Source organism: Varanus komodoensis, unplaced genomic scaffold (assembly GCF_004798865.1).
Source record: "Varanus komodoensis strain SLA01 unplaced genomic scaffold, ASM479886v1 scaffold7_1, whole genome shotgun sequence".
NCBI classification, from domain to species: Eukaryota; Metazoa; Chordata; class Lepidosauria; order Squamata; family Varanidae; genus Varanus; species Varanus komodoensis.
This window is the reverse complement of record NW_025336479.1, coordinates 594,469-606,648: the sequence shown is the minus strand read 5'-3', so window position 1 is coordinate 606,648 and position 12,180 is coordinate 594,469. Positions and strand designations below refer to the sequence as shown.

The 12,180-nt window shown below is 48.0% G+C and overlaps 1 protein-coding gene across 1 annotated transcript; it reads left to right on the top strand.

Annotated features, from left to right (window-relative positions):
- The first annotated feature begins 810 nt into the window (after positions 1 to 810).
- On the top strand, positions 811 to 11,669 carry FADS6 (fatty acid desaturase 6). The gene is made up of 6 exons (XM_044454056.1): positions 811 to 1,387; positions 4,160 to 4,326; positions 7,432 to 7,612; positions 10,171 to 10,358; positions 11,014 to 11,193; positions 11,520 to 11,669. The coding sequence occupies exons 1-6, from the start codon at positions 811 to 813 to the stop codon at positions 11,667 to 11,669; spliced, it is 1,443 nt and encodes a 480-aa protein (XP_044309991.1).
- Positions 11,670 to 12,180: the final 511 nt, after the last annotated feature.

Below are 12,180 nucleotides of genomic sequence, written 5' to 3'. Positions count from 1 at the left end.
TATTAAGCAGGAAGACGCAACTCAGATATGGGTCACGAGGATTCTGCTGTGTGTGGAAAAGAATGATACAGTGGTAATCGTAAATCATAGTGACCTCCTCTTCCCACAGTGTCCCCTGTTCGCTATTCAGCCTTTATTTGTTACCTGCTCTGCACGGCAAGAGAGGGAGAGGGACAGTCCAAAGAATGCACTTAGTATCTCTGGGACCAGGCATGCTTGTGATGAAGAGCTGTAGGGAGGAGTGATGCTGCTCCGTGTTAATGCCGGGGTGGCCCGTTAAGGCTGGGCATCCTGGACCAGCTTTGCTGCAGCCTCCTGCACACGCAGCCTCCCTCCCTCCCTCCCTCCCTCCCTCGGCCCGGCTTTCCTCCAGCAGAGCTCGCTGCTCCTTTTCACATTGCTCGTGCGCCTCCCATGTCCTCCGGCCGTGGTGAGAGCAGTGACGCCGCTCCTGCCCGGGCAGGCTGCTGCTCGTAATGACAGGCAGAGCTGAGGGCAAGAGGCAGAGCCGAGCCGGGATGGAGACACCAGTGGCAAGGGAGCAGAGGGAGCCGGTGAGGCAGAGGCCGATCAAAGGGGCCGTGACGAGGGATGGGAGCAGGGCCAGCCGTTTGGAGCATGAGCTGAGCAATCCAAGGTCACAGCCTGGTGAACGCTTCTGACGGCACACAGAACGCTTCTGACCCGCGAAGGCCACCTGCATCTCACTGTCTCTGCCGCCCTTCCTGGAACAGCCTCGCCTGTCACTTGATCTTGCAGAAGCATCGGGACTTTGGCTTACCCTGCAGTTGTCCTGGGCTCTGCAGGGAGATGGAAGCCCAGCAGGAGGAGAGGCTGGACAAGAACCACGAACGGTACCCAGAGAGAGGGGAGGTGAAGCAGCCGGAGGGGGAAGGGGCTGTAGCCAGAGAACAGCTGCAGGGAGCATCTCCTTTAAGCCACCACGATGTGGGGCAGACAGGGGGGAACAGGTTCTGGCACGAAGGCGAGAGTCTGGGGCGGGGGGACGTGTCAAGTCGAGGGAGCGCAGCTGCTGTGCTGCAGCTGCCAAATGGCCACAGAAAGGAAGGTTCTCATTCTTCTGAGGAGCAGGAGGAGGAGGAAAAAGAAGAGGAGACTTCTGAGGATCAAGGCCAGAGGCCCAGCATAGATTTTTCAGGCCCAGGCAAAGATGGGAGCCTTCCTTCCCCAGGAGAAGAGATGGTCCTGCTAAAAAGATCAGAAAAGGAGGGTGTGCAGCAACCTCTGGAGAGCAGGAGTCATGGGGAGTCCCTGATGGGGGAGCTCTCCGAGATGGTGCAGGAGGTGGTGAAGAACAGCAGCTGGTGGGAGAAGCATGGCGTTGATGGCATGATTGTCGCTCTGAACTTTCTCGCCCTGCCAGTTGGTAAGAATGCCGGGATGCCTGCGGGACTCGTGGGGTGGGCTGGGGTGGGGAGCCTGTGATCCCTGCCTGGTTTCTCACGGCATGGACAGAAGACGCCCGGTACAATTGAGCACTGCATTATGGTTTGTGTCAGGAAATGCTGACCGGCCATTCTCTGCTGGCAGTTGCCTGCTGGCCAGCAGAGCACCCTTCCTGGGGGACATCTTCCTGGCCCTGAAGAGACAGGCTGGAGGTACAGAACCCAGCCTGGACCTTTTGTCTGACCCCAGCATGGCAATTTTTAACACAATTGGACTGAGATGTTATGCAGTGATGGCCACTGTTTTCTTTTGGCCATATAGCAAAAGAAAGAAAAAGGGTGGACAAATGAGCCAATAATGCAGTGCTGTACAAATGCTATTGTTATCACAGAAGAGCGGGGCAGAGGTTTTCACAGGCAATCAAGTCCAATTATAATAAAGGCAATGTGGCAAAATGTATTAAGCAAGGATAGCCGTCGTGGGCAATTCCTTTTGCTGTACAAGAAAGAGAGCGGGGGTGGGATCTACATTGCTTGGGACCTGATGCATTTCTGATAAAACAGCAGAGATCACGTTTTGTATTCTCCAGAGCTGCTGTTTTGCTACCCAGCTTAGCACCTTATGGTTTGTCAGCCTCTCTAATGAAGTTAGTGCTGTTTAACACCAAGGTCAGCAGTGGGCTCCGTGGGAGCCTAGGCAGAGGGAGGCCATTTGTGGAATGCAGGGAGAGATGCTGCTCCCCAAGAGAGACCCTCCACTGGCAGATTATTGGTACTTCTCCTTCTGGACTTCTCAGGAGAGAGCAATGCAACAAAATGTAGAAATATATAGCGTGCTGACTGGGTTCAAACAACACAATCTATTCAAGGCTGAGTGTGGGTTGTTGCTGAATCATGGGTTGTTTTTGACCATGGGCTATTGTATTGTGTACACCTAGCTGCAATAGCAAGCCATGGTTTGCTAACCTTGTTCTTGGGTTGTGAACTGTGGGTTGTTGGTGGTTAACAAACTACATGCCTCAGTTAACACAGCACAACAACCCACAGTGCAGCAACCGCCCATGGTTCAATAACAATCCACATTCATCCCATAAACACGCTTGAATAAGGTTGTCAAGTTGCATGAACTCAACCAGTGTCTCACCATTAATAAATAGCTATCAGCCTGGGCATTACATATTTCAGTCTTCCCCCAACTTGGCACCCTGAAGATCTGTTCGACTGCAATTCCGATCGTCCTCAGACAGTATCCAGTAGTAATGTTTGGTTCAACCATACAGAACCTGATGACGGATATGCAAAGCATTTCTCTTTATCTTATCTGTGAAGCTGTGTGGGCAAATGTTGCCACATGTTGCTTAAATTTACTAGGAGAGAACCAGCCATAGCCCTAGTTCAGATGTCTGCTCAGCCATGCAACTCATTGAGTCATCGTCTTTCAGCCTCGCCTGAACCATCAAAGATAAAATAGATAAAAGATAAAGACAAAATAGGACACCACATTGAACTTCTCGGAGGAAGGACAGGACAAGAACACAATACAGAAGATAAACCCATTAGAACTGCCAGATACCGCCATCCCTGGGAAAAAGTTGTCATCTTCTCCATGCTTTTTCTTTTTTCTTTTTTTTGGGGGGTGGGGGGGCGTTCATTTAATGTGTAGTTGGGATACTTGGTTCATGTGCGGATCCACAGGGCATCAACTTTGGAGAAGCACCGCTCTGTGATCAAATGTGTATTCCGGTAAAAGGTGACATTCTCATGCCATGCCAACAACAGAGCACTGCTCTTTGAGTTGCTTCCATGTCGTGGAAGAATTGCTTATTGGGTCTTTATTAGGTTGCACACATACACATCTGTACACATCTATGGGGTGTATAGATGTCTGGCCATCCTGTTCGTGGATTATGGATTATGCACTGTTCTGCCCCATATGAGTTATGATGGCCACATCGCAAATGGCCTTTTTAAGAAGCCATTGTTAGGTCAATTTCTTGTAACCCTGTATCAGAACAAGATGCAGTGGGCAAAATGGTGAAAGATCAGAATGCAAACTTGTGTTGTGTCACATGATACCTATCTAGAATGTGGCTCTGAAGTTGACCATGGCTGTGAATATATCCCAGATCTGAAATGTTCTGTATTTGACGGAATATAGATTGACTCCCCTAAGTACTGGGACAAGAAATAGGTAAAATCTCTCCCTGTAGGTATGGAAAGAAAACTCTTTAGAGATAATAACAACTAGAGATGGGATATTGAGAGGAGTGCTGTCCTACCAGACAGCTAAAAGAATTTTGTGTTCAGAAGTTTCAATTTTAGGATCTCATTGACCATATTATTCAGCAGAGTGGACAGATAAGAGACCTCCAGATGTCATGAACGCTGGCAGCAAAAGTTCAGGACCATTGGCCCTGCTGGTGAGGACTTCTGTGAGCTGATGTGCAAACCATCTGGAGACCTATCTTGGGCCACCTTTGTTGTAATGCAGCAAGGGGCTCATTTTATAAAAAACACATCCCTTATTTTAACATTGGGCTTCCATAAAACTCCAAAGAGCAGACCAATCTCATGTCCTGATTCTACCTGAGAGGATGCTGCATGACCCTTCTCGCTCTGAACGGAACCCAAGTAATTCAGAGGCGCTCCCTGTGGTCACACCAGAACAGGAAGTTGGAGCCCTGCCTGTACTTGCTACATTTTTCAGTTATGTCCAGAGAAAAAGCTCCTCAATGCTTCCTCTCCTTTCCTAGGATTCTTGCTTCTGCGCTCGGATAACCTTTCCGCGTTCCTGTTGGGCATCGCCATCCTGGGTGTGGCGCATCACACGATCACAGTGAAGGGGAGCCACCTGGTCACCCACAATGCTCTGGTGGAGTCCAAGTCATGGGGGAGACTGTGGCTCATCTTCTTCCTGGAGGTGCATTTTCAGCCGCTTCTGTTCTGTGGGAGCAAGTGCGTTGAGACAAGAAGTTTTGTTGTGTGTTGTATTCAGCCAGAAGTTGCAAAATGGAAAATCCTGCTCTGGGATATTGGAAAGCAGTTAGTTCTCTGGACATTCCCTGGCCGCAGTTCTCAAGCTCTCCTGCTGCAAACTACTGCAAGGGCACATGTACGCATAGCACCCATAGTGCAGGATGATGCTCAAACCTATTCTTAGGCATAGGAATGCCTGTCAGTAGATCACTAAAACTCTGGGCAATTCACAGCATGGGGGGCAGCGCCTTCTACTGCCCCAAATGGTAGATCATGCAAACCGAACAACATTCATCGTCATAGAAGTAAACTCTCCAAGTCCTACTTGGACATTGTTCAGACAGACCTGATTCTCTGTGCAGGCATCTGCTCTAGTATTCCAGCTCTCTGAAATGCACCCCAGCCCTTGGCACCAGGACTGGGGGTCCTCATGGCCTTTTGCAGTCTCCACCCGGAGAATTGGCCTCTTCCTGCCCCTGATCCATTCAAGAAATTTCCTGAAGTGCGGGGGGCTGACCCAGACAAACTGCCTGCACAGGGAGGCGTGAGGCTTCCACAGTTCTGTGAGATGCGCAGGGCCATGGGGATATGAGTGCTTCCCCCATGCCCAGGAGCTTTGGGCGCTTTTGCGAGGCGGCAGTGTGCCTGAGCTGGCACCTTGCAGCTGCCGCTTCCACATACATTGCAAGGAATGGGGTTGAAGGATCTTTCGCAAGCAGAGCCTTTCGTCTTTCAGAAGGCAGACCCCTCGATCCAGCCAGGCTGCACAGATAATTCTCACGCAAACCTCTGGCTACTGCAGACCTGCTCCATACCTTCCACGCACGGTTCAGCCTGGAAGAGCAGAGGCTTGCTGCTGCTTTGGGTTCAGTACAGCAGGAAGGAGCCTGCAGCGCTGCACTTTGTCAGAGTTCTGTGTGAGTACGACCACCCGTGATGTTTAGGGATGGAGCGGGCTAAGCAACTATCAGATTTCATCGACAAGTTGGATCTTTAAAAGGGAGGGCTGTCACACATCATGAAGGAGATTGCTTATTGTCATTTCAGCACTAGGTGCTGTTCCCTAACTATATGGCTTAGTAATGTTCCCATGGCCCTTTTAAGGCCAAAAATTTGCCCAAACTTGCAAAGGGACAAATACATGGATACGTGGGCTGCCTTTGTTGAAGTCTATGCATAACTGTCCCCACTAATAGCAGCCTATTTTGCAATGTGTGCACTATATATGAGCACATATGGTCTATGCATTAATTGTAATAGGAAACTGTAATGCTTTATTTTCCTCCTTTTTTGTTGCTTTGTTGGGCTTACTTTGATTTTTGACATTCTCAGTAAGAATTAAAGTTGAGTCCAAACTTTCCCACCCTGGTGGCCTCTAGAAGTTTTGAACCTCAACTCCCAGGGTTCCTGACCGGATGATGCTGGCTGGAGCTGACGGAGCTGAAGCTCAGAACACTGGAAGGCACCCGGCTAAGGAAGGCTGGCTTAGTCTTGTTTTCTCTTCTGTTGGATAGGATTTCAGAATCGTGCTTGGATAGGAACCAGAAGCTTTGCTCTGGCTCTAATGAAGTTACAGTTCCTGCCCTATTGATAGTTCTGGAATTATTACGCAAAGTCCTCTACAGTCAGTTGATGTTGCCCCAGAGTAGTCATTAGAGGTGGTGATGCAACTGGCCAGAATGTTGCTAATGTGGTTATGCAATGCAGCAGAGCTCTGGATAGCCAGTAGCTTTGGTAATATTCACGGGTAGGTTATGAATCCTTGCAGAGGAGAGAGCAATGTAAAAAGGAGTTGAAAATCAAACCCAATGGCTCTTATTAACAGGCAGCAAACCATAATACATCTCTTTAAAACTGTAGTCTGAAGAGGTACAACACTGATTTCAAATAAAGCAATTTTAAAAATTAAATCCTGGCAAGGAGGAACAATAAAAGAGAGAGACCAACACTCCCACTCCAAGGAAAAGTACTTCTTGAAAAAGAAATATTGGATATGGAGAACTGAGCTAGTAATGAGCCAACAATTAAATCAATTGAGAGGTGATAAATGCAGAAATACTTGCATCTGATCAACTGGTTCAATTGAGGAAAACATATCAGTTCACAGAGCTGGGGTTCTACTTTTGCACTTCATCTCTGGAGCAGGAGAGGGAATTTCTGCTGACAAGTTCCAGGTGGAGAGCTGCTAATGCTCCCATTCAGAAGGCTCTCTGCCACAGTTCTGCCCCCTTTTCCTTAATGGATTGGTAAAGAGGAGCAAAAGATGGAAGTAGCAGTAGAAACCAGAGAATACTACACATGGAAGACATTAGCATCTGGATCCCCCTTCAAATTCTGTGTCTGAGGCACAGGTGATGATGAGATAACAGCCTCCTCTGGAAGCAGTCTTGTGCAATCACATGCTCTTCAGAGGGGAGGGGATATTTATGGGACCATGGATTTTCTGTTGCCGCATGTTCCAGATTCTTTGGGGCAGCCTCACATACACTTGATTCAGGATTTGCAGCAGAGTTCCATACTGGGGGTGGCCCTAAAATGCCTGCCTCTTTGGCAATCACACCTGAAACTGCATGAGGGGTAGGCCCTTAGGGAACAAACTGCAGTAGGGAAACGCCAGCAAAAAGGATCAAGCATCTTCCTCTGCCTGTGGATGTTCTGCTCCCCATTGTCATCCCCCTTTCCCCGACGTGGCTTTTCTGCTTCAAAAAGGGTGACAAGCTACAGTGACATGTGTTGATATGAGCAGATGACAAAATATCTCCATTGGTGCCTTATGAAGGCTCTTAGGCAACTGCCTGGAAATTACTTGCCTGAAAACAAACTCATTCAAATCAGAATCTGAGTGAAGTAGTTTGCAGATGACTACACCCTGGCAGGTTCTCAAACCTTCAAAGTCGGTCTTCTGGATTTCAGGAGAAACTAGGAGCACAGCCTTAGGGAAAGTACTGCAGTGGTCTCATTTCTGTGAGCCCTCATTGCACAATCTATTGCTACATAGATCTGTTTGCAAGTCTAATGCTCCTTTATTTACTGTCTCTTTCTGTCCCAGGTTTGCACTGCTTTCACGGCAGAACAGGGGGTCTATAACCATGTGAAGATCCACCATGCTTACACGAACGTCGTTGGTCTGGGGGACTCCAGTACATGGAAGCTTCCTTTCCTGAACCGCTATGTTTACATGTTCCTTGCACCTATCGCTGTGCCTATTCTCACCCCTTTAGTGGCAATCGGTATGTGGCGTTCCTCTGGATCCTGCTACTAATTTATAATTGTCCATCCTAGCTGATAGCCAAATGCAGAAGGCCTTCCTCATTAAGACACATCCTGCCCTGCTGACTCACTCAACGTAGCATTTATTCATTGACTCTCAGCGTACTGGAAAGTGGGGGTTGTAGTAGAACATCTGGAGGAGCACTTATTTCTTACCTCTGCTATGCAGAAGAGTAGACATGCATCAGGTTTGTAGGATCTACTTTGCACGCTTGTCCGTTTTGACCAGAACTCCAAGAATCAGTATCTGGAACCAGCTGCAAAAGGTACACCCTTAGAATTAGAGAATTCTTAGCCCAGACATGTATCTTAAGTACCAGGACCTGACTAAGCTTCTATGCAAAAATATCCTCTTTCAGAAGTACAATCTGGGGAGGGGGCATCTTGTTATACTGCAACCCATTCAGAGGTCCATCAGTAGATCTTGAGCTGCCTTCTGCCCACCCCCACTGCAGAGCATGGGCCAGATTTCTGAAGCAAGAATGCACACGCAAACCACTGGGGATTGCTGCTCAGTCCCAATGGGAGGAAATTCAATGGAGCGATGCAATGGATGGGAGGAGGCAGACCTTGAGCAAAACCCACTCATTGCAGATTATTAAACACGGTTTTGTTAGAAAATTCCTTCAGGCTATCCAGCATTCATCGTTTCTTCTCTTTTCCTGTCCTTTGACAATCATTTTGTATTAGTTTTTGTTTTATACTTACACCTGCTTTTAATCCTCCCATCTAACAGATGCACAAAACTGAGTTATTTCTCTTTTGAGGCAAATTCGTTTTGATTCTATAACTGTGCCATAAAGGCTGGGATCAGAATTCAGAAAAGAATGAAGATGAAGAGCATCAAGATACTCTGGCACGACTGTGCAGTCCTGACAGCTGCTTTTTAAGGGAGTGGCTTCTGTTCTTGGTCAGAAGAAAATGTGCGAGCAGCCTCATAGGGGCCTGAAAGTGTGGGATTGCCAGTGATGAGCAGGGAACCAGGACTCGCTTCTACAACCTACGCAGCCTGTCCTCTGGGTTCTCTCCCTCTGCTGTCTTGGACCTTTTGGCTCTCTGGATGCCTGCCAACCTACTCTGTCAATATGCTACACTGGGTTGGTTATGTGAACAACTCACAGTGCATCCAACTGATGACCGTGGGTTACTCATCCGCTCCCTCCCCCTCAGACTCCCCTCATCCCCCCTCCAGGCTTCCCAGGGAAGCCTGATGTGTTCGCCTTCCCCATTTTACAACTGTGACCCCGTCTGGGCTTGTTGCTGCTTTCCTGTCCCTTTTACCCAAAGCAATCTACTCTGTAATGGCTGCTGGCAGCTCCTTCAAATTTCCCAGCCAGTGTGTCGGAGGACTGCCCCTGGTTCGTCACCCTTGTTAAAGAAATTGCATCCCGAATATGCACAGTTCTTCATAGTTAAGCTTGCACATGTGTGCACTTGCTCACTTTCATGGGTCCAAACTGGCATACCTCATCTGGGTAATGTCAAAATGGAGCAGGTACCAACCAAAGACATTGAGCCAGGGAAGATCTCCACAGGCTTGCTTTGCAGCTTGCAAGGCATGCTGTCAATCTGAAAGCAAAAACTTGAATCAATTTCATTTGTGAAAAGGGGTTAGCGGTAACCCCCACCCCCACTGGCACTGGGGTTCTCTTGTTCCCTTGATAGGTCCCAGTTACCCCATTTTTTCTACCCCTTCCAGAAACGCTAGCTGCTCAGGAATGCGAAAAGGTGCAGCTGACCCCCTTTCACTGGAGCACGGAGCTCTGACTGCCATCCCAGAAACACGGGGGTTGCACATGGAGAACATTTAGAAGTAATTTAGTACAACACAGGAGTCTTGTTTTCTAGTTGCAGAGGGGTTTGTGTACTAGTGCAGAAATTGAGATCCATGCACCTGGTATGCCCACAGATCTAAATCCCTTTAGTAGTCTTGTCTGTGGTCCGATCACATTCTTTTTTAAAAATAGATGTAGGGAACTCCCGATTTCCCCAGCATTCTTCAATGTTTCCCCTTTGCACTGTTTCCCCGATCGGAATTGCCAGTCCGAGCAGCTGCTATTAGTCTCTAAAGGGAAACAGATGAGGGTGCAGATGAGCTGCCTGCCCCTTTTCTTCCTCCCTGATGGCAGGGGGTCCTCAGGAACATGAGCAGGAGGGTGAAGGGTGCCCCCCCACTCTCCGGACTCTACTGCTGTGGCCGGATCTCCAGGTCTGTGTATTTGCCAGGCATATGAAGCCTGAGAGACCTGATTGCAAATTTTCTAACTCATGCTTGGTTTGGCCCACAGCAGAAATGTGACAAAAACATTAGCAGTGGGGCAGTGTTGCTTTAAGAGGTTATGGTCTCTTGAAGGGAACCATAAGGAAATCTTGCTGCAATTCTGCACTGCCCTGGCATACTTCTACGGGCCCTGCAGGAATATGATTTCCCATGCCATCAGCGTCCTTTTCTGCATGGGGTGGAAGCTGGGGAGACAGCTGGGACAACTGCCTCACTCGCTGATGGCTGCTTCCATAGGCTTGCTCAAAGAAGCTGAGCTGAAAACAGCTGTCCGGACGCTCTGCTGCGTGTCCGCTGGCCTGTACGGCCATTACTGGCTGCTGCGTCACGTCTCGGGGTTCCAGTCCATGGCTTCTGCTCTCGGCTGCATGCTGGTCACACGGTCCCTCCTTGCCCATCCTTACATCCATGTTAATATCTTCCAGGTAAGAATCACCAACTCTGGAATGGATGAAGAAGTGGAGGTGCTTCTTTGAGGCATAGAGTGTTGCTTAGGATGTTATGTGGCGTCCTGCCCTGTGGCAACTGGCAAAGGCTGCAGAGTTGCTCAGTGTTGAAAAAGTAAGGGCGCGGAACGGTGAGATTCTGTGGAATCTGCAAATTAAAATAGAACTTTAAAAAAATGGTGCGGAGATGCTTCTCTTGAAAGAGTATTAAGTTGGCATGCCTATGCACGCATATTGGAAACTTTAATAATTAAAAGTAATGAGAAAGAAACTTGGGAAGAGTAACTCTCTCGTAATATGATGAGAAATTCCACATAAACATGGAATTTGGCTGTATGAGTTATTTTACTGTATCCATAGCTTCTTTCACTGTTTAGATAGTCCGTGAATACTTGGAACATTTCTCACAAAGGGTACTGTTCCCTTTTCGGAGGGGTTAGTATTTTCCCAGCCAGACAGCAGAATCTAAAAACTGCAGTGGGCTTGGAAATGTTGTTGTTCTTACTGCCACCGCCACCGCATTGTTCAGATGCTCTTTCTGCAGGTACGTGGCCTTCCTGCTTGTCTGCCTTGCTAGGCCCAAATTCTGGCTCTATGAGCTCCAAAGTGAGCTGCTTCCGGTTTTGTCTTGTAGCATATTGGCCTCGCCATGTTTTCAGCTGATAAGAAGCCAAAACGAATTTACATGATGACCTCTGGTGTTCTGAACTTGCCCCGAAATCCCTTGTTGGACTGGTCCTTCGGACATTCCCTCATCAGCTGTCACGTGGAGCACCACCTCTTCCCCATGCTTTCGGATAACATGTGCCTGAAGGTGCGAAGCAACATGCTGGGTGGAACGGGTGCTTTGGAGGGATGGGTGGCAGAAACCCATGTCTGCTCAAGGTATGCAAGCAAGGAGAAGAGTGCATTAACAAGGCAGCTGCGGCTGCTTTGTGATAGAGGTGGAGAAGTGGGCCAGAGCCCAAACTCCCCTACCCTGCAATTAGCCACTTGCCCAACATCTGCCGCAATAAGCACCTTCTCCTCTTTTCGTTTTGGCAATGGAGGCCCAAGCTGGATTTGGCCTGTGGCTTGCCTTAAAGTATGGTAAATATTACATAGCTCACCAGGACTGCTAACTCTACCTTTCCCTCTTAGATCAAGCCAATTGTTTCCCAGTACTTGAAAGAGAAGAAATTGCCATATATTGAGGATTCGTATTGGTCGCGCTTGACGTTGTTCCTGGACAAATATGAAGATCTGATGATCCATGCACCACCTATTTCTGAACTTGTTGGGATTCAGTGATGGAACACAAAGCTATTGTAGCCATATGGCAAGATAACTTTTTTCCTCCCCAGGAGCAAGCAGCTTAGAACTCAAGTTACGATCCAATCAAGCTATCAAGGAGAAAACCTGAATGTCTTTAATGTCTTCCATATGGGCAAGCAGGAAAGACTTTTGGATAAGCCATGCCAGCTGTTTGGTGATGGGTCAAAAGGGAAAAATCAACAGCTCCAATACAATAGGATCAAACAAAAGTTTTAACATCTTGATTTCCCCCGTTCCACTTGGTTTTTAAATTTTGCATATGTTTCCTTGCATCCCTTCCTTCTGCTACTTTTGCTAAGAAAGGGAAATTATAAGGGCTGTTTTTATATGCTATTTTTCTCTCTCTTGATCAAGTAATGCTCATGTTCAAGAGCAGCTGTATGCTGGATGGGTGCTTCTGTGCTGACATCTAGTGCTACCAGTCCAAAGGCATAATGCAGCTACTTGGCCTTTTCTTGCTTCAAAGGCTCCTGCAGTTAGAAAAAAG